Here is a 21,434-nt window from a genome sequence, read left to right as displayed (position 1 = left end):
AAGGTGATATGTGGACCAGATTTAAATGAGATAGAGGGAAGACTCTGACATGAGAACCCGTGTTGTTTGTTTGAGGAGTAGCAAGGGGGTCAGGGTGGTTGAAGCTGAGCGAGCACATGTGTTGAGGCTGAGTCCTGTCCAGCTGTGGAGGAGGCCACTCATACAAGCTGCAGTGACAGTGGTGACCCCTGCATCGGCTGTGCTGCAGCCCTGATGGGAGGAGAAGGGAGTGGAGGAAAGGGCAGGCACTGGAGCCTCGAAGGAAATCAGATGAGCCTGGATTTAGTCCCAAATGCCGTGGAACACCACTGGAGGCTCTAGACAGAAGAGTGACCCGTTCTCAGAAATACAAAAGCCCGCTGATGCAGAAAGATCTGGGCTGAGTTTTCAGCGCTAACAGAAGCCACGTGTCTGGGGCACAGGGAAAGGAAAGGTTTAGTCGCAATTGCCAATCTCTCTCTCTGTTTCCTTGTTTGGGGGTGTCTCCCCCAGTAGCCTAGAAGCTCCGAGGAGACAGGCAGCATGCTTTTGTTTGCCTCTGTATCCCTACCATGTAGAACTAGGTTGGGCGCTCACCAGATGTTTGGTGAGTGATTGAATAAAACACTAGATGCAGTGCCTGGTAAGTGATAAATGCCCAATAAACATTAGTGTAGAAACGTGGGTGGGTTTCAGTGGTACCTATCTTCAGAATCTCACCACACTCAGGCTGACTAATTGCCTGAGTGGGGCCAGCAGAGAACTGGGGCCAGATGCTAAGCCAGTTCTCTCTCCATTTGTGAGATGACCCTATTCCTGGGGCAAAGAAGGAGGAATCACAGAACAACACCCACATGAAAGTCTGTTTGGTTTTTTTAGCGTACTGTGACTTTACCCATGAGTAAATCTGTTCATGTCAGATAAGTGTCCCTTCTCTGTAGGGAAAGAGGAAGGAGAAAAGGATAGGGAAGAGACTGGAAAGATTGTTTTGTCCAGATGCTGATGGATTTGCTACCATGATTGTCATTACAAAGATTTTTCTAGGTGGCAAGACCAATAAGAATCCACTGAGGCCAACCCCTGTGATCCTCTTTGGGAAGCCTATTAGACTCTGAACACCTAGTACTCACATCCTCTTTCCAATGTTTAAATAAAGGTCTTCAGAGCTTGGGGACCATGGCCCAAGCATCACTTCCCTTGTCAGTTAGAAATTACTGTGTAACTAACCACCTACCCCCCATTAGGGAGTTAATGGTTTATTTCCGCCCACAATTCATTCCATGCATTGCCTGGGTGGTTCTTCTGCTGGTCTCACCTGGCTCGGTTGAATTATCCTAGTTAGATGGTACCTGGAACAGCTGGGTGGAACAACATGGTCTCACTCAGGTGGCTGCTGGTTAGCTTGGCTGTCAGCTGGGCTTTCCTTCCAGGTGGCCCTCATGCTCCATGAGGCTAGACTGGGCTTCTTAAAGAAGCATAGTGTTCTCGGGGCAACACAAGAACAAGAGCAGGAACTGCAGCCCTCTTGAGGACCAGACTTGGAGCTGCACAACATCACTTCCACCGTATCTATTGGTTAAAGCAAGTCATTCGGCCAAACCATATTTAAGAAGAAGAGAAATCTTCACCTCAACGTGAAAGGAGCAGCAAGGCCACATTACTAAATGGGCAGGCACCTGGGAAGGAGATACTGTGGCCATCTTTGCAAACAATCAACACTAGGAACTCTCCCCCGTCAGGTCTTGAAATTCCAAGTTCCCTCTGGCACCCAGAGTAACTCCTCTCCCCCAGAGTAACTCCTCTCCCCCCGAGGACCTGACCCTCACCTCAGTGCTCATCTTCCCACTAGGTGGCCTGGCTGCTGTGATCTACACGGATGCTCTACAGACCCTGATCATGCTTATAGGAGCGCTCACCCTGATGGGCTACAGTAAGTGGGGTGCCAGGGTCATTTGGGTGGATGACAGCACCTCTCTCAAGCATGGACATCTGCTTTCATCACTGTTTCAAACCCAGCTGGGGATTCCTGCTTGAGGCATGGTCATTTTAGCTGGAAGAGAACTGTGCATATCATGGAAACTTACTGTTTTGTTTGACTTTTTTTTTTTTTTTTTTTGTGGTACGCGGGCCTCTCACTGTTGTGGCCTCTCCTGTTGCGGAGCACAGGCTCCGGACACGCAGGCTCAGCGGCCATGGCTCACGGGACCAGCCGCTCCGCGGCATGTGGGATCCTCCCGGACCGGGGCACGATCCCATGTCGCCTGCATCGGCAGGCGGACTCTCAACCACTGCGCCACCAGGGAAGCCCGGAAACTTACTGTTTTTTAAGGAAAAGTTAATAGATCCTCCTATGTTGACATGGATAAATAATTAAATAAACAAATAAAAGGGGGCAAAAGGAAAACTCTTCCTTACAGGAAAATTTCCAATTACTAAATGAAGACAGACTGAGGGAAATAGAATATCACTATTAGAACACCACAGTCATAATTGCTACAGACAAGATCCAATGATAAATGCTGGAGTCAGCGCATGAAAGTTTATGAAGAAATAAGATATTTGCTTGGTCTCAAAGTATCACGTCCAAAATATTTATTAATTACAAAGGGCAATATAGCCACTTTACAGTGGAGAAACATGGCACTTGCCACTGTAACTAAGCGATCAAGGCATATTAACTGATGTTACAGTAATCAGACATACCAGTATGTAGCTCCTGATATGGTACACTGAGAAGGACACAGCATCACCTCTGTGCCATTCTTGCCAAAATATATAACCTCAACTTCATCATAAATAAACATCAGGCAAACCCAAATTGAGGACATTTTACACACTACAATGACCAGTATTCTTCAAAAGTATCAAGGACATGAAAAATAAGGAAAGACTGAGGAACTACAGAGAAAGGAGGAAACATAAATAAACACAATGTGGGATCCCGGATTGGATCCCAGAAGAGAAAAAGAACATTAATGGTGCAAATTGAAGAGCCCATACTGTAGTTAATAGTAAGGCACCAATGTTAATTTCTTAGTTTCTGCAACTGTACTTGGCTTATGTAAGACAGTGACACTAGGAGAAGGTGTATGGGAACTCTCTGTACTACTTATACAACTCTTCTGTATGTCTATAATTATCTCAAAATTAAAAGTTCATAAATGAATACGTATTAAAACACTAGTGATCCAGATGTTTTATCATTTAATGCTCATAACAACCCAATGATACCAGTATTATCTTTACCCCTTGTGTTGGATGAGAAAATTAAGGCACCAACTGTTAGCGCAAGGTCACAAAGTTAGAATTCAAAGCCAGGATTCAAACCCAGTCAGACTGACTTCAGATCTCATACCCTTCCTTCCCCATCACACTCCCTGGTGATGATAGTGGGGAGATAATGTGGTAATAACTTTTGTGGGAAGAGTCTAAGAGCAGGAGTCAAAGAGTATAGGCAGGAATTTTTACCTTAACATTGTGCCTTCCTGCCTGCCGATGCAGGTTACGCGGGTTCGTGCCCCGGTCCGGGAAGATCCCACATGCCGTGGAGCAGCTGGGCCCGTGAGCCATGGCTGTTGAGCCTGCGCGTCCGGAGCCTGTGCTCCGCAACGGGAGAAGCCACAACAGTGAGAGGCCCACATACCGCAAAAAAAACCCCAAAAAACAAACAAACCAAAAAAAAACAAGAGAAACTGAAAAACTGACCTAAAATGGAGCTTATTAAAGTGACTGAAATCAAGATCCCCCACTTTCCTTTATACCAAAAGGATTCCAAATTTCATTTGGTACCCTGATGTCTCCTACATGGGTGCTACTCAGACTGTGGTCCAGGGACCAGCAGCATCAGTGTCAACTGGGAGCCCATTAGAAGGGCAGAATCCCAGGCACCACTGCAGACTTGCTGAATCAGGATATGCTTTTTAATGGTTCCCAGGTGATTCGTGTGTACATTGAAGTTTACGATGCTCTGCCTACTTTATTTTCACTCATCCTGGGGTGATTCTTTTCTCAGCCTTTCTACCTGCTATTATCTATATGTATGTGCTTTACACACTCAGATGTGCAGGTCCAATTATTATTATTTTTTTTTTTTTGCGGTACGCGGGCCTCTCACAGCTGCGGCCTCTCCCGTTGCGGAGCGCAGGCTCCGGACGCTCAGGCTCCGGACGCGCAGGCTCAGCGGCCATGGCTCACGGGCCCAGGCGCTCCGCGGCATGTGGGATCTTCCCGGACGGGGGAACGAACCTGCGTCCCCTGCATCGGCAGGCGGACTCTCAACCACTGTGCCATCAGGGAAGCCCAGGTCCAATTATTAATAAAACCTCCCTCCCTCCCACTACCACAAAATAATTTTTCAGGGAAAAAAAAAAGCATGACAAAAATTTATCATCACAATATTTTCCCCCCAGTAGCCACTGTTCACCACAACCTTCAGCAAAGATAAGCCAGGCTGCAGATTACATATCATTCCTAACTCAAGTGGTAACACCAACCCCTTCTCTTCCATACCAAAAAACAAAGAAACAAACAAAAAACCAAAAATAAAACACAAGAAAAAAACAAAACAACAACAAAAAGACAAACACAACCTTCCAGAACGTAATCCAGTGAGAGCAATGTTATTTGGGGGATAACCTTGAATCTGTTCAATTAATGAAAAGAAGCAAATTATCTGCAGATTGCAGTGCTTTATTATTTTTTAAGGACAACACACGTTTGTGCCAGGTGCTGTGCATTTTGTGTGCGTTATCTCACTGTATTTCTCCAGCCCTATGAGGTTGGTGCTACATTAAACCCACCTGCAGATGAGGAAGCCGAATCCAGACAGGGAAGTGACTTGCTCAAGGCCATAAGTTACCTGGACCACTCTTGTGATACCATGAATTGAGAGTAGCTGAGAAGAAGTTCAGAGGTGAAAGAATGTTTCCTTCAGGCAGGCTTTCTTAACCTGGACAGAATTCACGGGTTTTGTGAATCTTGCATGGGAAAGAAATTCATCTCTGTTTTCATATTAGCATCTTTCAATGATTCGTGTAGGCAACAAACCACAGGAAGATTTGCAATATCTGTGACTTTGATACCAAAACACACCCCCCCGAGGTTTTTATCCAAATGTTTTTACAGTTGCTTCTGATGTATGGAAACACTGTGTCCATGGTTATTTTAAAACTAAATTGTTATTTGACCCACTGTGGGGTCTTTCTACTTAATGGAGCAAATAAATAAATTACTACGTCAGAGTTTTTATGGTTTGATGGGTGCCTTCAACATATTTGGTTTTCTTTACAATCTATGTATTATGTATTGTATATTTAGAAATATTATTCTGAGACGCACTACCAAAGGCATGAAAAAAAAAAAAAAAGGCGAAGAACCTTTAAGTCAACTAACTTTCCTTGGTATCTCTGTTCTAAGTAGGATTTCACCAGTCTCCAACCATCCCCTCATGAGTTGCTGTGGATCAGTCTGAGTTCCTGGCAAATTTGGGTTTCCTCTGAATACTAGGTTTCGCTGCAGTCGGCGGGTTGGAAGGCCTGGAAGAGAAATACTTCTTGGCTGTGGCCAGCAACCGGAGTGGGAACAGCAGCTGCGGGCTGCCCCGGGAAGATGCCTTCCATATTTTCCGAGACCCACTGACATCTGATCTCCCGTGGCCTGGGATCCTATTTGGAATGTCCATCCCGTCCCTCTGGTACTGGTGCACCGATCAGGTACAGGGCAGCAGGCTGAGAAAGCTGCTCTCGGGGACGCTTCCTTCCTTGGAGTATCTGGAGGCTGAGTTTTTTTCTCCCGCTATCTGTTCTCTTATTTGCGTTTCTCCCCAAACATCCTTGAGAACTTCTTTCTCTCTACTGCTCTACGTGTTATCTTCTTATTCTTACTCATGTCGCAGAAAATCCAAAGCTACTGATATTTGCAAAGGGGAAAGCTTGATACATCCTGCTGGATGTCTGGAAGGATCCAGTAAGCAAAAGAGATGAAACATTTTAAAGAGAGGTTAAAACTGGTATTGGTATTATTTGCTCCACAAATACTCACTAGGTGTCCTCTATGTGCCAGCCACTTGGAAATCACAAGTAAACAAATTAAACAGGCTCTCGGAGCTCACCTTCTTCTGGTGGAGGTAGACAGGCAATAAATAAATTATGGGGAACGTTAAAATGTGATAACTGTCATTAAAAAAAAAACAAAACAAGCGGGGGGGGGGTGGAAATGGAGGGTGTGGGAGTGTCATCTAAGATAGAGTGATTAGGGGAGTCATGGTTGAGAAGTGACCTCTGAGCTAAGGAGAGTGAGTGGGCTCTGGTGATTGTTGGGGAGGAGAGTTTTAGGCAGAGGGACCTGCCAAAGCAAAGCCCTTAAAGCAAATATATAACTGGTGTGAAGAAAGAAATGAGAAAAGCAAAAGGCACTGTGGTGTGTATAATAAGCCCTTTTGTGTTAAAAGGTGTGTGTGGGGGATAGAATCCATATTTGCATTTGCTTGTATGTGCTGAAGGAAACTCCGGATGGATGTATATAAAACTAAGAGCAGTTACCTGTGGGCAGGGAGGTGGGCAGATGTGCCAGGATGGATGGAAGCCATTTCACTGCACACCTGTTTATACTTTCTCAGGTTTCAAACCCTGTGAATATATCATCTGTTGAAATGGCTTTTTCCATTACATTAATGATCAGAGATCTGTGTGCCATTTTGGAAGCCCTATTTCATATTCAGGGCTGATGAGACTTTAAATAAAATAATGATCATGGAGTCGGACCACTGAATTGATGGAGGGGACACTGCAGAGAGTGAATCCAGGTCACCCCAAGGGTCAGAACTCCTGAGTGAAGAGCTAGAAACCAAGAGCTAGAGATGGGTGCAATAGTGCCCCTTTAAGAGAGAGCACCCCTCCTCTTCCTTAGCAAATCTCAGGCTGGAGAGACCCTGGGAGACAGCTCAGACTGAGGCTAACAGCCTGGGCTTTAACCTTAACAGACCTGGAATCAAGTTCAGGTGGCATAACCTTGGGACACCGTCTAAGATCTCTGAGCCTCTGTTTCCTCATTAGCGGGGTTACTAATAATTGTGAAAAAGGGGAGCATTAGGTATTTGCTCATAGTCTTTTTTGTTGCAGGCGCATTTAATAAACTGTTTAAAACATTTACATTTTTGCTTTTTTTTTTTTTTTTGCGGTACATGGGCCTCTCACTGTTGTGGCCTCTCCTGTTGCGGAGCACAGGCTCCAGACGTGCAGGCTCAGCGGCCATGGCTCACGGGCCCAGCCGCTCCACGGCACGTGGGATCTTCCCGGACCGGGGCACGAACCCGTGTCCCCTGCATCGGCAGGCAGACTCTCAACCACTGCGCCACCAGGGAAGCCCTTTTCTATGGTTTTATGCTACTGCTCTTGACATGGCTCAACAGCTTATATTTATTAATCTATACAAATATTTCCTTGAGATGCCTCACACCCTTACTAGCTGGGATTCCAGTGTGCAGCCCTTGAAGCCCACCTCCAACCCACCTCGCATTGTTCAAGAGCCTGGGGACTTAATTAATCCGGGATGACTTGACCTTCTTCCAAAGGGCAGCCAGAGGGGCCAGAAACCCAAGCCCTCCTTGGACCCCATGACTTCTGGTTTTGCGGCTGCTGAGCTGAATTCTGTTGAGTCCAAAGACTGTGTTAGTCCCTTGGGCTGGTGCTGCCCTACGTAGCTCATTTCAGAGCAGGAGAAAGACAAAGCAGCATTCACTGTTCACTGATTGGGGGCGTGTTCCTAATCTTCCTGGGCAGAGACGGAAGAGGTAAATCACAATCGATAATCGTAATGACACAAACATTGATTGATGCTGGACCATCTACCAGTAACTGATATAAGCATTTCCTATATGTTAACTCATTGATTTTCATAACATTCCTATGAGTCATCCTCCATTACTTGGGTCCGGGGGTTGCCGTACAGGGCGACACCCTCTTCCCAGGGCTTGTGGGGTTTTGAGCAGCACAAGTCTCTTAAAACTTACTCAGCTGGAGGCTCCGCTTCATCGGAATAAAAGCCAGCATTCTTCTCAGTCACAGCTTTGGATCTCCTGTCGAAAGGGCTTGGTTTTCCAAAGCTCTGAATTCTTTCCTCTCTGCTTCCAGATGGACCGACAAGGACTGAAGTTTGCATGCCTCTTTTTGGCACCTTTATGAAGCAGTAAAAAGTATTCTATGGTTGCTGTATCGTTCCATGTAACTATCACATTGTTAAGTGTTCTAGAAAGCCCAGTAGGTGTGTGTTTGGAGTCCTGAGAAATGACAGGTAACAAACAGCTGACTTCCCAGCTCTGGATAGAGGGGTCCTCACTGCTCCTTCACCTTTCCTCATATAAGCTGATGCCACGTTTTAGAGTCTTTCACTGACAACATCCAAACCAATAATAATAATCTGTGCAGGTGAGGGTACACTTGGTTGCAAGTCACAGAAAAAAAAAATCAAATTTAAACCAGCTTAGGAAAAGGGTAGGGGATTTATTAGCTCATGGAATACGAACGGCAGGAAGCTGAACTAGCCTTCAGAAAGTGCTGGAACTTTTTCTGGTTTCTTTCTCCATTGTCTTTCTCTCTTACCTGCTGACTTCATGGTCTCTCACTGCAGACCAACTGCAAAGAGACTGACAACTCTCCACGTCCCAAATCCAAATACCCTGTGTAAGGGCTCTGATTGGCCAGGGGTGGGTCAGGTGCCTACCCCTGGATCAGGCAGATTCCGTACCCAAGATGACAGGGTAGCCTTGTGGAGAGGGAATGGGTTTCAAAAGAAGCAGCAGGACGCTCTAGGAAGCCTATGCCATTGATGAACATTGTTTTAAAAAATGGGAAGAATTCCCACTTTGTCCTGCTCACCACAGCACCGTAATGGTAATGGCGTTTCACTCCTCTTGTCCACAGTTCACTGAACCAACTCATAAAAGCTCTAGTAACTCACCAAGGCCTCTGCAACTTCTCCAGATGCTTCAAGATCCAAAGCCCAAGGAAATAGTAGAGAAAGTTCTGAGTTCGTGTAGATTCAATCTGAAGCCTGGAGCAGGATTTGGGGGACAAGTCTTCTACTCAGAAGACACTCTAGAACATGTCATTCCCTTTGAGTGGATAAATCGTTTTAGTTACTCGATATTGGTATATATTGCAAAATCATCACCAAAATAAATCTAGTTAATATTCATCACCATACAGTTATTGGTACAATTTTTTTTCTTGTGATGAGACTTTTTGTGTGATGAGCACTTTGAAGATCTGCTCTCGTAGCAGCTTAAAAATATGCAATCCAGTATTATTAACTATGGTCACCATGCTGGACACTACATCCCTAGGACTTATTTATTTTATAACTGAAATTTATACTTTTTGATCCCCTTCATCCATTTTGCCCACCCGCCACCCTTTGTCTCTGGCAACCACCAATCTGTTCTAAGTGGATAAATCTTAACAAGACCTACCTTATGCCACCCAACAGAGAGAAGGGGGTCAGGATAAGACCTAGGCACACCGTATGCAGTAACTACAAGTCCAGACATGCCAATCCTGTTGGTAGCAATATCTCAGATCCTCTCTTTCTCTTAACTCATCACTCCTAGCAAAGTAGTTGCATTCCTCTTCTATCCTCCTTCCCGTTCTTGATTTCTCTGCCTTGGTATAGCTACCCCAACTGGACCACTGGATCACAGGGATTGAGAATGGGAGAGATGTTTCCTTAGAGAAGGCAGGCAAACCGAGCTCCTGGGTCTACTATGCCTACAAAGAAGCCATGCGCACCTAGTTGGCCTTAAGAGAAATCTATCTCAACTTCCAACCACACCACTGTTTTCCAGGTGATTGTTCAGCGGACTCTGGCTGCCAAGAACCTGTCCCATGCCAAAGGAGGCTCTCTGATGGCCGCATACCTGAAGGTCCTGCCCCTTTTCATCATGGTGTTCCCTGGTATGGTCAGCCGTGTCCTCTTTCCAGGTAAGAAGACAGTTGGGAGGAGAGGTTGTCTGTGAGCCTCAGACCCTGTGAAGTGTTCTGAACGTCTTACTGACTGCCCCTCAAGAATGCAGCTGGAGTCCCTTCCTGGTGATTCAGCTGAGGTGTCTCCATCCCGGCAACTACTGACTCAGTGCTGTTTCCCACCATTGGTTCAATGAGGACGTCCTATTAATGTCCCAGGCCAAATCAAACGGAGACCTATCTGGGGAGTCGCCTCAACTATATATTTTCTGAAACCACAAACTAGGCTAAAATCTCATGGTTCCAGATGTCAGCTCCCTGAAACCTCACGAGAGGGCTCCCCTCACACTGCAATGTTTGAACCCAGTGGTTTGGCAACTTCGGCCCAATAGAACCCTTTGGGGATTCCTTTGCTTAACAAAATCAGGGTTATCAAAACCTCTAGAGTATCTGTCTTAGCTTTTTCTTTTTTTTTAAACTTGGTAGAGGGGTGAGGTTGGCAGCACGGGGATTAAACAGGACTAGGGGTGGGGGATGTTATTGGGAGTCGCTGTGATGTCAGGAGCTGGTGATCTGTGTGGAAGAACGCTCCTTTCTGCCTCATTAAGTTTAACCCTGTATTGACCCAAGCTGTTATTAACTCAAACGGGCAGAAATCTCCCTCCCCTATGCCTTATCTTACGTGACGTTGCAGAGGTAAAGAAAGGGTTAGGATGAAATGGTTAGTCCAGAAGTTTTTTGTTTTTGTTTAAATTAATTAATTAATTTATTTATTTTGGGCTGTGTTGGGTCTTCGTTCCTGTGCGAGGGCTTTCTCTAGTTGCTGCAAGTGGGGGCCACTCTTCATCGCGGTGCGCGGGCCTCTCACTATCGCAGCCTCTACTTGTTGCGGAGCATAGGCTCCAGACGCGCAGGCTCAGTAGTTGTGGCTCACGGGCCTAGTTGCTCCGCAGCATGTGGGATCCTCCCAGACCAGGCTCGAACCCGTGTCCCCTGCATTAGCAGGCGGACTTTCAACCACTGGGCCACCAGGGAGGCCCCAGTCCAGAAGTTTTGTCAAAATAATTTAGAACTATGGATTAGGTGGAAGGACTTGGGGCAGAGAAAGGATGGGGAGCCGTCCGTGGTGCCAGATGCTGGGATTGCGCTTCTCCAGCCCTGATGGATGACGAACCCAGAGCCATCGGTCCTCTTTCCAGGGAAGCGGCACAAGGCTTGAAAAATCCCAGATGAGGATAAGAACTGGGATCTTGGTTTTATGGCGACTTGATGGAAAATATACAGCTAAGGGGAAGGCGACATATGAACAAAGAAAGTGGCTTAAAGCAACCAACATTCATTGTGCTAAGGGCCAGTCCCCGTGTGAGGAGCTTTGCAGTAGAGGGTGGCGGTTATGAATATGAACACTGATCTGAAATGCCTTGCCTGAACCTTGGCTCTGACACTTCCTGGCTCCTGTGACCTTTAATAAGTCACTTAATTTCTGTTAAGTGCTTCTGTTTCCTCACTTGTAAAATGGGGATAATATTTCCTAAGGCTTAAAACAGTTCCTGGCACGTGGTAAACACTATAGAAGTGCTCACTTTTATTATTCTATACATGTTTTATCTCATTGATTCCTCAAAAGGACCTTATGAGATAGGTACTATTGTTATTTTCATTTACAGATAAAGAAATCAGGGAATTCCCTGGCAGTCCAGTGGTTAGGACTCCACACTTGCACTGCCGAGGGTGTGGGTTCAATCTCTGGTCGGGGAACTAAGATCCAGCAATCCGCGTGGCCAAAGAAAGGAAGAAATTAAAGCTCAGAGAAATTAATTGATTCACTCATTTATTCTTCTTCCATGGATTCAACAAATATTTTGAAAGCCAATTATCTGGCAGGCGTTTTTCTAGAAGAGCCTGGGGATGCATAAGGGAACAAGACATACAGTATCCCTGCTGTTGGGGGGGATTACGTTTTAGTGGTGAAGGAGACAAAAAATACGTAAGTCAGCTATTCATTGATTGTGCTAAGTGCTGTGAGGAAAATGCATAGGGAAACATCACAGGGAATGCTGGGCAGGGGCTCCTATGACAGGGTTTCCAGGGAAGGCCTCTGTGAAGAGGCAACAGGTTATTCATGTGGATGGTTTGAAAATATAAGTTAGAGCGGAGCCAACCAGATGAATAATGGATTGGATGAAGCTGTTAAGGAAAAAAGAGGACTCTAGATCACTCCTAGGTTAGGGGACTTGCTGGAAGTTACTTGGCTAGGGCTGGGTAAGCCAAGATTTAAATCCAGGGGCATCTGCCTCCAAAACCTGACTCTTAATCATGCTACTGTCTCTCTCAGGAAATCACATCAATACTTAGGATCAGTATCAGGATGATCAATAACAAGACCCTGAGCCTCACTCTTAGCAGTCAGCCAGTCAATAACGGTTGTTAAGTGAAACATAATGCCACATTCCACGCCCCTAGGGAGTTTATAACGTAACAGATGAGTCTGGTACTCGTGAAAAAGCAAGAGAAAATTGATATCAAAACACTCTAGCATTTGGTACTAGCAATAGTGCGAAAGGAATTTAAGAGCATGAGGTAGGGTGGAGATGGTGAGGTGGGTGTGGTGCATTTGAAGGTCTTGACTGGAGCTTCTCAAAGTGTGGTTCCCAGTCTAGCAGCATCAGGGCTGCCTTGGAACTTGTTAAAAATGCAAACTTTCAGGTCCCGTCCAAGACCTTTTGAATCTGAATCTCTGGGGGTGGTGCCCGGCAGAAGATTGAGAAGCCCTGGTCTAAAGGGCCAGGTGCCAGGCCAAGCCACTGTTCCTACCCATTTCCACCCTTCTCTCTATCTCAGCTCCGTCAGCAACCTGCTGAATCTTCAAATGGGTCCAGCACTGCCTAAAATGATGCTCTGATCCTGAGCTCTCTTGAACGTGGAAAACATCCTCTTCCACTTAGTCCATCCAAGGAATAGCGCCCACTTATAAAGGAACTCTAGTGGAAACCAAGAAAGAAACAAAACAACCCTCAAAACAATGAAACACGAGAGTCTAGAAATGTTCCTGTTTACAAAGCCAATCATCTCCACCTGAGCTTTGGAATAAGCTAAGGTTTTGAATCCTATCCACGATACTAGCTTTATGATTTGGGGATGTTATTAGTCTCTATGGGCCTCAGTTTACTTGTCTCTGAAATAGGTATAATGGCAATATCTTCCCCATGGAGTTGTGAAGATTACATGAGAAGGTGTATGTACAGTGTTTATTTGCAGCATCCGAGTCGTAGTGAACTTCCATGAATGTTGGCATTTGGAAGAAGGAGGTTTGGTGCTGTGTTTGGATTGGACTCTGCTAGAGCCATCCTTTATGTCAAGCATCATAGGATCTGACAAGGGAATCCACTCCATATATGAAATGGTTGATTAATTCACCCAAGACAGATGAGCTGATATTAGAGAATGGTGGGTTAACAATCACAAGGCTGTTGGTTTCATTTATAACTTAGCTGAGCCAACTAGTTTCCCTGTGATGAACATTATTCTTTAGCCTGAACGAACAAACACAATTTTCTGCCCTAAACATGCTTTATAAACTTTGTGTCTGTCATGTGTTTCATGGTTGAAGGTTGCATTCCTAGAAGGTTAAACAAAAACTAGGTCATTAAATGAATGATTTCAGGGGGAGTCTTGCTCCTTCTTGGTGTCCCTTGAAGAGAGGAGCTTTTGGACAACAAGAGTCCAAACCCACAAGATTGGAACATAAGCAAGATCTTCGCCCCGCTTGGGAGGCTCCATACCATGTTCTGGCCACAGGAATATAACTGTTTTCTAATCTTCTCCTAAACTTCCGCAGACAAGTCATAAACAAGCCAAGAGCTTTGACCTCTCAAAAGCATTTTTCTCAACGAGGTTGTTTCTTCTCAATACTTCCTGTCAAATATCATTTTTGGTCTGCGGTCTTAATTTTGTCTAAGACTGAATCAGAGTTTTGGAGGCATCTACTTTTATTCCATAGCAATTGTGAATTGTATTATGAATTGTGGCCACAGCACCCATTTCCTCTCCCATTGGTGGATGTAAGTGGAGGGAAGGGTCCCAGCTTTGACAAGACATAACAATGAGTGGAGAAACTTTACAAAGACCAGATAGTCCTTGGGCTTCCTAATGGATGACGGGGCCTGGTGTGATTTCCATTTCTTAGGTATTATGCTATCTTAAAAAAGCAAATGAAGGATCGAGAATTCCCTGGTGGTCCAGTGGTTAAGACTCCACGCTTCCACTGCAGGGGTCCCAGGTTCGATCCCTGCTTGGGGAACTAAGATCCCACAAGCCACATGGTGTGGCCAAAAAAAAAAAAAAACAGAATCAATAATATTAGGGGAGGGATAAATTAGGGATTTGAGGTTAACAGATACACGCTACTATATATAAAATAAACAACAAGGGCCTACTATAGAGCACAGGGAACTATATTCTTTTTATATATTCTTTTTATATATGAATCACTTTGTTGTACACCTGAAACATTGTAAACGTCTATACTATACAACTATACTTCAATAAAAAAAATTTTTTAATTAAAAAAACCCCAACAATATTAGATTTTAAAGTTATGATGTACTTTAAATGTTTACATTTATTAAATTAACAGTTCTAACACATATAAAAATATAAAGACTAGACATACCACCTCATCTGGAGATACTGTCAACATCTCTGTTTGAGGCCACTTGTGAATTTGAGGCCTCAGCTACAGGATCATCATGACGTTGATACTGCATCAGAATGGGGGAGGAGATGGGTGTGGGCAGTGAAGGGCTCCAAGCCCACCCCTAAACTGAGGCTCGAGGTCGTTCCCACTTGCCATAGAAGGTGGGATGGAAGGCAGTGTTACTCATCAAAATGAGGAAGAAGGACAGAAGCCTTTGGACTGAGCAGAGGGAGGGTCTAGGAGTTATTTATGGGAATTATTCCTAGATGCAGCTGGCCAAAGAGACTTGAGGAATTATAAGTGGTCCAGCGGGGGTAAGTGGTGTTGTGTTGGCATTGAGCTGGTGGTGAGGAGTGTGGCTCAGCCCAGATATGAGGAAGACAGAAAGTAACAAGAAAGCTATCATTCAAACACACGTGCCAGACCACTGAAACAACCGACACTCTCTTGGCCTTCCTTCTCTGAAAGATTGGATTGGATTGAGAGACCTGTTCTGTCTCCGACATGACCTTGCTGGGTGATTATAACCAGGTCCCTTCCCCTCTGTAAAGATTACACTAATAATGAGATAGCTAGTCTCTCCCCAAGAAAAATGTATCGAGCATCTACTCTGCGCCACGCACTCGTATAATTTTTCAATCTCTTCTTCTGTCTTCCAAGCAGGAGGTCTATGCTTCTAAGCTTGGCATGTGTTCATCATGATAGAGATGAAGAACTAGAGGTGCCAGGAAGTCTGGATGGATTTACACTAGAAAATCAAAATGCTGTTCAGGAGAGAAAAGAATTGATACAGAAATGGAGAGAGAGGAGGAGAGAGAAATTCAGAGCCTGGTTGGGTTCTTATGAGTCTAAAATGAGGAACAGCTGTTGAACTATGTATACTGTTGAGAAGGAGATGGGGAAAAGAGGAACTTTTAAAATATTTGCCATGTGTCAAGTGAGGGCATTCTCCTTTGCACTTCTGATGAACTTAGGTAAAGATGTAAATTGCTCGTGTCCTTTTGGGGGGCTTAGGGAGCCTGATGTCAGGCACTGTGCTGAGACTGGCCGTGAGGTGTCTCGGCTTTTTTTGGGTTACAATAGTACAGCTGAAAAGTATTCAGCACTTCCTGTGTCCCAGACTCTGTGCTGAGTGTGTAATGTATATCATTTCATTTAATCCTCACTATAATCTTAGGAAGTAGAGTTCTGTTACTGTCCCAGTTTTGCAGATACGGCAACTGAGGTCCAGAATGGTTAAGTAACAAGGCCATGATAGTCTAGGCTCCTTTTTATTTCATTGGACTGTACACTTATTTACAGTAGCCCTGTCTCCTGGTGCTGGCCTGCGCCAGGCCGTGTTTGGGCCGGGCCTGGGCCTCTGAGGGTCCGTCTGCTTAGCTCTGGGCTTGTTTCCTCCATAGACCAAGTGGCCTGTGCAGACCCAGAAATCTGCCAGAAGGTCTGTAGCAACCCCGCCGGCTGCTCTGACATCGCGTATCCCAAACTTGTGCTGGAACTCCTGCCTACAGGTAATGGTCCCTTCACCCCTCAGTTGAGTCCCCCCGGGGCACCCAGAAAGGAGGACATTGGCTTGGGCTCTAATCTGAGGAGGGGGGCAAGATGGGAGGGCTGTGGGAAAGAATGGGCTCTGGGCTGAGGAACCTAGCCCCCAAATAAAGCTCCGGCCCTGGCTACGCAGGGGGCTCTGCCCCACCCACCCCTCTGAGTCCCTCCTGTTGGCTCCCACCCCTGAGTTCCGCCTCCTCCGAGTTGAACCTCTTGGGACCAGCTGGCTATGGGCCTGGGAAATGGGGTCAGCGGTGAAGGCAGAAAAAGCCTGAGGCCCAAAGACCTCCCTTCTGCCCCCAGGGCTCCGCGGGCTCATGATGGCTGTGATGGTGGCAGCGCTCATGTCCTCCCTCACCTCCATCTTTAACAGTGCCAGCACCATCTTCACCATGGACCTCTGGAATCATCTCCGGCCTCGGGCATCTGAGAAGGAGCTCATGATTGTGGGCAGGTAAAGTCTTACTGGGCTGGCGCCAGGCAGGGGTGTGAAAAGTCCAGATAACCCAGGGAGGAGAAAGCTGAGCCACCCAGAGGGAAAGTCCAGCCTTCGACTTCTCCAGGCTGTCTCAGCCTCCTCTGATGGCAAAGGTGAAGTACATCAGGGCTCCGTGGATGAGTAAGGCGTTCATTCACTCAAGAGCTATTCAGTGAGAACCTACTATGTGCCAGGTGCCGGGCATATAGCAGTGAAAAGAAAAGACTCAGTTTTGCCTTTGTGGAGCTAGGAGAAGAAAAGGATAAGTAAACAGGTAGTTATAACCACAGTGAATGTTATGATGGAGGAGCCAGGACACCTAGGGAGTCAGAGGAAAAGTCTTCAACTTGGACTGGGACCTGAGGGGTGAATAGGAGTTAGCCAGGTAAAAGGGAGAAGGGTGTTCTGGGGGTTGGGGGCAAGGTTTCTCTAACAAGTCTTGTGCAAAGTCCTGATATCTAATGGGGGGGATGAAAGTGACCGAAGTGAGTGGCATGTACATTTTATGTAAAATATATGCTAATAAGCATCTTGGGACTCTGCCCCTCAAGAAGGTGTACCTGAGGGCTGTCTCAGCCTTGGGTTAGGAGAGGTATGACATCAAAAGCATAATCCATTAAAAAAAAAAAAAAGAAACAAGCCACAGATTGGGAGAAAATATTTGCAAGCCATATATCTGACAAAGGACTTGTCATCTAGAATAATCTAAAAAGCGAGATTGTAGTCTAGAAAGTTCCTGCAGGATACCACTACACACCCACTAGAGTGGCTGTAATCAAAAAGGCAGACAGGAAGGCAGAGAAGTTGGAACTCTTGTGCATTGCATGTGGGGATGTAGAATGGTTCAACTGTTCAAAAGCAGTTTGGTATTTTCTTAAAAAGCTAAGTATAAACTTACCATGTGACCCAGCAATTGCATCCCTAGAAATAAAACCATCTGGCTGTACAAAGACTTGTAATACAAATGTTCATAGCAGCATTTTTTACAATAGCCAAAAAGTAGAAACAATCCAAATGTCCACTGATGGGTGAAGGATAAACAATGGTATACAATGGCGTATCCACTCAATGGAATATTTTTCAACAATAAAAAGGAATGAAATATTGATACATGATATGTGATGAACCTCGTGCTAAGACATGCTAAGTGAAAGAAGCCAACTGCAAAAGACCACATGTTGTATGATACCATTTACTTGAAACGTCCAGAAAAGGCAAACCTGTAGAGACAGAAGTAGATAAGTGCTTATTTAGGGTGGGAACAAGGATAAGTTGTAAATGGGCATGGGGGGACTTTTCGGAGTGACGGACGTTCTAAAACTTGATTGTGGTGTAGGTTGCACCACTATAAATTTACTAAAAGTTACTGCATTGCACACCTATAATGGGTGAATCTTATGGCATATAAATTCTACCTCCGAAAAGCTATAAAAAAGAGAGAGAAGCGTTCAGGGGAGATAAAACACTAATGGGGGGGTCTCTCTCCATCCGGCACCAGGGTGTTTGTGTTGCTGCTGGTATTGGTCTCCATCCTCTGGATCCCTGTGGTCCAGGCCAGCCAGGGCGGCCAACTCTTCATCTACATCCAGTCCATCAGCTCCTACCTGCAGCCTCCCGTGGCTGTGGTCTTCATCATGGGATGTTTCTGGAAGCGGACCAACGAAAAGGTAGCCCTGGATCAGCCCTTCAGCCCATCGGATGGGAGAGAAGGGGACTGGAGAGGGACATGAGGATATCAGGTGTCATTAGGGAGGATGAGTTCTGTGCGGGAAGATACAGGGAGGGTGTTAGCTGGCTTTTGAAGAAAAGCAATGAGGGTTCTATTTTGATGCATTTTGTCCTTAAATAGGGAAGCTGAATTAACAGGGAATTATATGTCATTGATTAATTCTATGTAAAAGATAAACAGATAAGTATCTCCAGCCCTTTTCGAATCACTGACCCCTGCTGTGACCGTCGCTAGAAAGCCACGCTCTCCGGGGTCTTGCCGAGGCTTCCAGAGGCCTGTGCCGGACGCCCCACAGCCCTGCCCGTGTCTAAGACGGCCTTGCTCTGATTCACAGGGCGCCTTCTTCGGTCTCATCTTGGGCCTTCTCCTAGGCTTGGTTCGTCTGGTCCTGGACTTCATTTATGTGCAGCCTCGGTGTGACCAGCCAGATGAGCGGCCAGCTGTGGTAAAGGATGTCCACTACCTCTACTTCTCCATGATTCTGTCCTCCGTCACCCTGATCACTGTGTCCGTCGTAAGCTGGTTCACAGAGCCGCCCTCCAAGGAGATGGTACTTTTGGGTTTGACACTGTATCCGTTGAGACCCTTCACTGCTAGTGACAGAAAACCCAATTGACTTCAGTGAAAAGGACTGATTGTTCAAAAAGCTGAAAAGTCCAGGGCTGGGTCTTGGGAAGAACTTGATTTCAGGATACTGAAAAGACCATCAGAATTCATCTCTCACCTCTCCTTCTGTTCTCAGGCCCCTTGTGGGCCCAGCAGCTTTTAGGGATACATCCTCTCTTATTCTCATTAAGCAAAAGCATAAGCGTTTTTGTCCCAGCATTTTCAGTGAAGTTCCTGATGCCCGTTGATGGAGTCAGCTCAAGACACATGATCACCCATGAACCAACTTGCTCCCCGTGGCCAGAGACATGGATGAGCTCCATGCTGATCACAGGGTTCCCCCCACACCCACAGGCTAGGGTTAAGCTCTGGGGACTAGAATGAGGAAGGGTGAGATCCCCACTGGAGAATTAGGGCTGTTCAAGAAAGATGGGGGACTGAGTGGGGGAAATGTCCATTGGTTCTGAAGAGCGCTGGGAGCTGAAGCTTTCTGGAGGGTGGAGTGAGAGGGCAAGACTGGGAGAGACTCGGGTGTGAAGGCTGAGCTTGGGGTTGGAAGGCGGTGGGAGAAAGGGATGAAAGTCACCGCTCCACCACATCTCACAGTTCATCTCTGCTCCATAGGTCAGTCGCTTGACCTGGTTTACTCGCCATGACCCCATGGTTCAGAAGGAACAGGTGTCGCCAGCAACTCCCCCGCCTCTTACCCTCTCTCAGAACAGGACACCAGAGGCCAGCAGAACCAACGTCCAGTTCGAGATTGTCCAAGAAAACATGCCCCAAAACCACAGCTGTGAGTTGCTTTGCTCTTCAGTTACAGTAGGAACCTCAAGAAGCATCATATAATTAAGGGGAAATTTTTCTACCAAATCACAAGCCAGAAAATGGGCACACTTGGAATTTTAGCATCGCCTGACTCCCAGGGTCTGGTCCTCCCTCACTCTCTGGCCACTGGAAGGGTTAGTAACTTTCAACAGATGCCTCAGGTGGAAAATTAGAGCCAGTGTTTGTTGAGTGCCTACTAAAACATGGTTCATTTGATCCTCCCAAAACCCCATGTGGTAGGCTGGGGTACTGCTGGCATTCTCTAAATGACTGGTTTTAAAACTGGCAGCTTGCAGGCATATTTTGCTTTAGCTCACCTACTCTTTTAATAAAATGTGAGTTAACATTTAAAAATTGTGAGATTTCACATAACATTCCAGATTTCCATTTTCTCTTGAAAAACTGGAACATCTGGTAACATGGAGCCCATATGTCTGCATGGCAAAAGTTGTCTGGAGCTGCAAAGCAGCTGTTCCTTAGACCTGGAATATACAGTTAGCCAGGGTCCCCACCAGTCCCTACTGTCTCCATGACCCAAGGCTGTGGTTGTCATTAATCATCATACATGGCTTTAAAAAAAATAATTATTGTGGATATGAACCCATGTCATCCTCCCGTGGGAAACTCAAGGATAGATCCAGAAGGCCATGTGTTTCAAGAAAGATGAGAGAATCTTTCTTGGTAGAGGTGACGTGTTTAATAAGAAAATCAGTTCCCCTGACTCCCACACGTCACCCGCCTGGCTCCACCCGCAGCTGATTTTGCAGACCCAGCTCTGAATGGGGAAAGAGAGTCCCCTGCAAGAGTGCACATCTCTCTTCAGCCTCCTGGCAGGCGATGCAATACAGGGAGGAAGTCAGATAGAAAAGGTCCTAAACCCACCTCTGCCTCTGCTAACCAGCTGTGTGCTTTGCTCAAGTTAGGCTGAGTCTCTATCTTTTCATCTGAAATTCTGCACCTGAAGATGGTGAAAAGTCTCAAAATACCAATCTGCTAGAACTAAAGAGTCTTCCAGAGTCAAAGTCTTAATGAATACCTTCCAGAAAAGGAACATAAAATATTTATCACAGTGTGTGGGACACACCCGGTCTCTCTTCTCTCTTGCCTGGGAGACACAGCCCATCCTTATGACCCTTATTTGCTGGGTTCTTTTTAGGTGACATGACCAAAAAGCAGTCCAAAGTGGTGAAAGCCATCTTGTGGCTCTGTGGGGTGGAGAACAAGGGCAAGGAGGAGATGCCGAGCAGAACAGACCCTGTCATAGTTTCCCTGGATGAAAACCCCTTGGTGAAAACCCTTCTGGACGTCAACCTCATCATCTGCGTCAGCTGTGCCATCTTTCTCTGGGGCTACTTTGCTTAACATGGGGGTGAACCCAGGGATCCAAGCTCTCAGTTTGCTATCAATGCCCCAATTTTTTAATGAAGGAAAAAAATAATAAAGCCTTGTTTGTTTACCACCAGGCTTCAAAGGTGTTTATGGGCCACTTTCAACATGACATTTAGTTAGTCCTGTTCTTCTTAAAGGGGCTTCCCTGGTGGCGCAGTGGTTGAGAGTCCGCCTGCCGATGCAGGGGACACGGGTTCGTGCCCCGGTCCGGGAAGATCCCACATGCCG

General features: G+C 46.0%; 1 protein-coding gene across 4 annotated transcripts in view; it reads left to right on the top strand.

The window, feature by feature from the left end:
• SLC5A11 (solute carrier family 5 member 11) overlaps positions 1-21,277 on the top strand; it is a 42,238-nt gene extending 20,961 nt beyond the window's left edge. Inside the window, exons 6-14 of one of the 4 annotated variants that reach the window (XM_027126599.1) lie at positions 1,829-1,909; positions 5,485-5,690; positions 9,818-9,953; positions 16,035-16,142; positions 16,483-16,633; positions 18,156-18,324; positions 18,721-18,936; positions 19,617-19,785; positions 20,974-21,277. In XM_027126599.1, coding sequence (XP_026982400.1) covers positions 1,829-1,909; positions 5,485-5,690; positions 9,818-9,953; positions 16,035-16,142; positions 16,483-16,633; positions 18,156-18,324; positions 18,721-18,936; positions 19,617-19,785; positions 20,974-21,179 — 1,442 coding nt within the window. In that variant the 3' untranslated portion in view covers positions 21,180-21,277. The remainder of the gene's footprint in view (positions 1-1,828; positions 1,910-5,484; positions 5,691-9,817; positions 9,954-16,034; positions 16,143-16,482; positions 16,634-18,155; positions 18,325-18,720; positions 18,937-19,616; positions 19,786-20,973) is intronic. The other 3 variants (XM_027126597.1, XM_027126600.1, XM_027126598.1) reach the window with 3 other exon arrangements.
• Positions 21,278-21,434: the final 157 nt, after the last annotated feature.

This window comes from Aethalodelphis obliquidens, unplaced genomic scaffold, assembly GCF_003676395.1.
Source record: "Aethalodelphis obliquidens isolate GAN/ISIS:26980383/991018 unplaced genomic scaffold, ASM367639v1 scaffold30, whole genome shotgun sequence".
In the NCBI taxonomy this organism is placed as follows: domain Eukaryota; kingdom Metazoa; phylum Chordata; class Mammalia; order Artiodactyla; family Delphinidae; genus Aethalodelphis; species Aethalodelphis obliquidens.
Note: the sequence above shows the minus strand (reverse complement) of the source record. Positions and strands in the feature narration are given on the sequence as shown.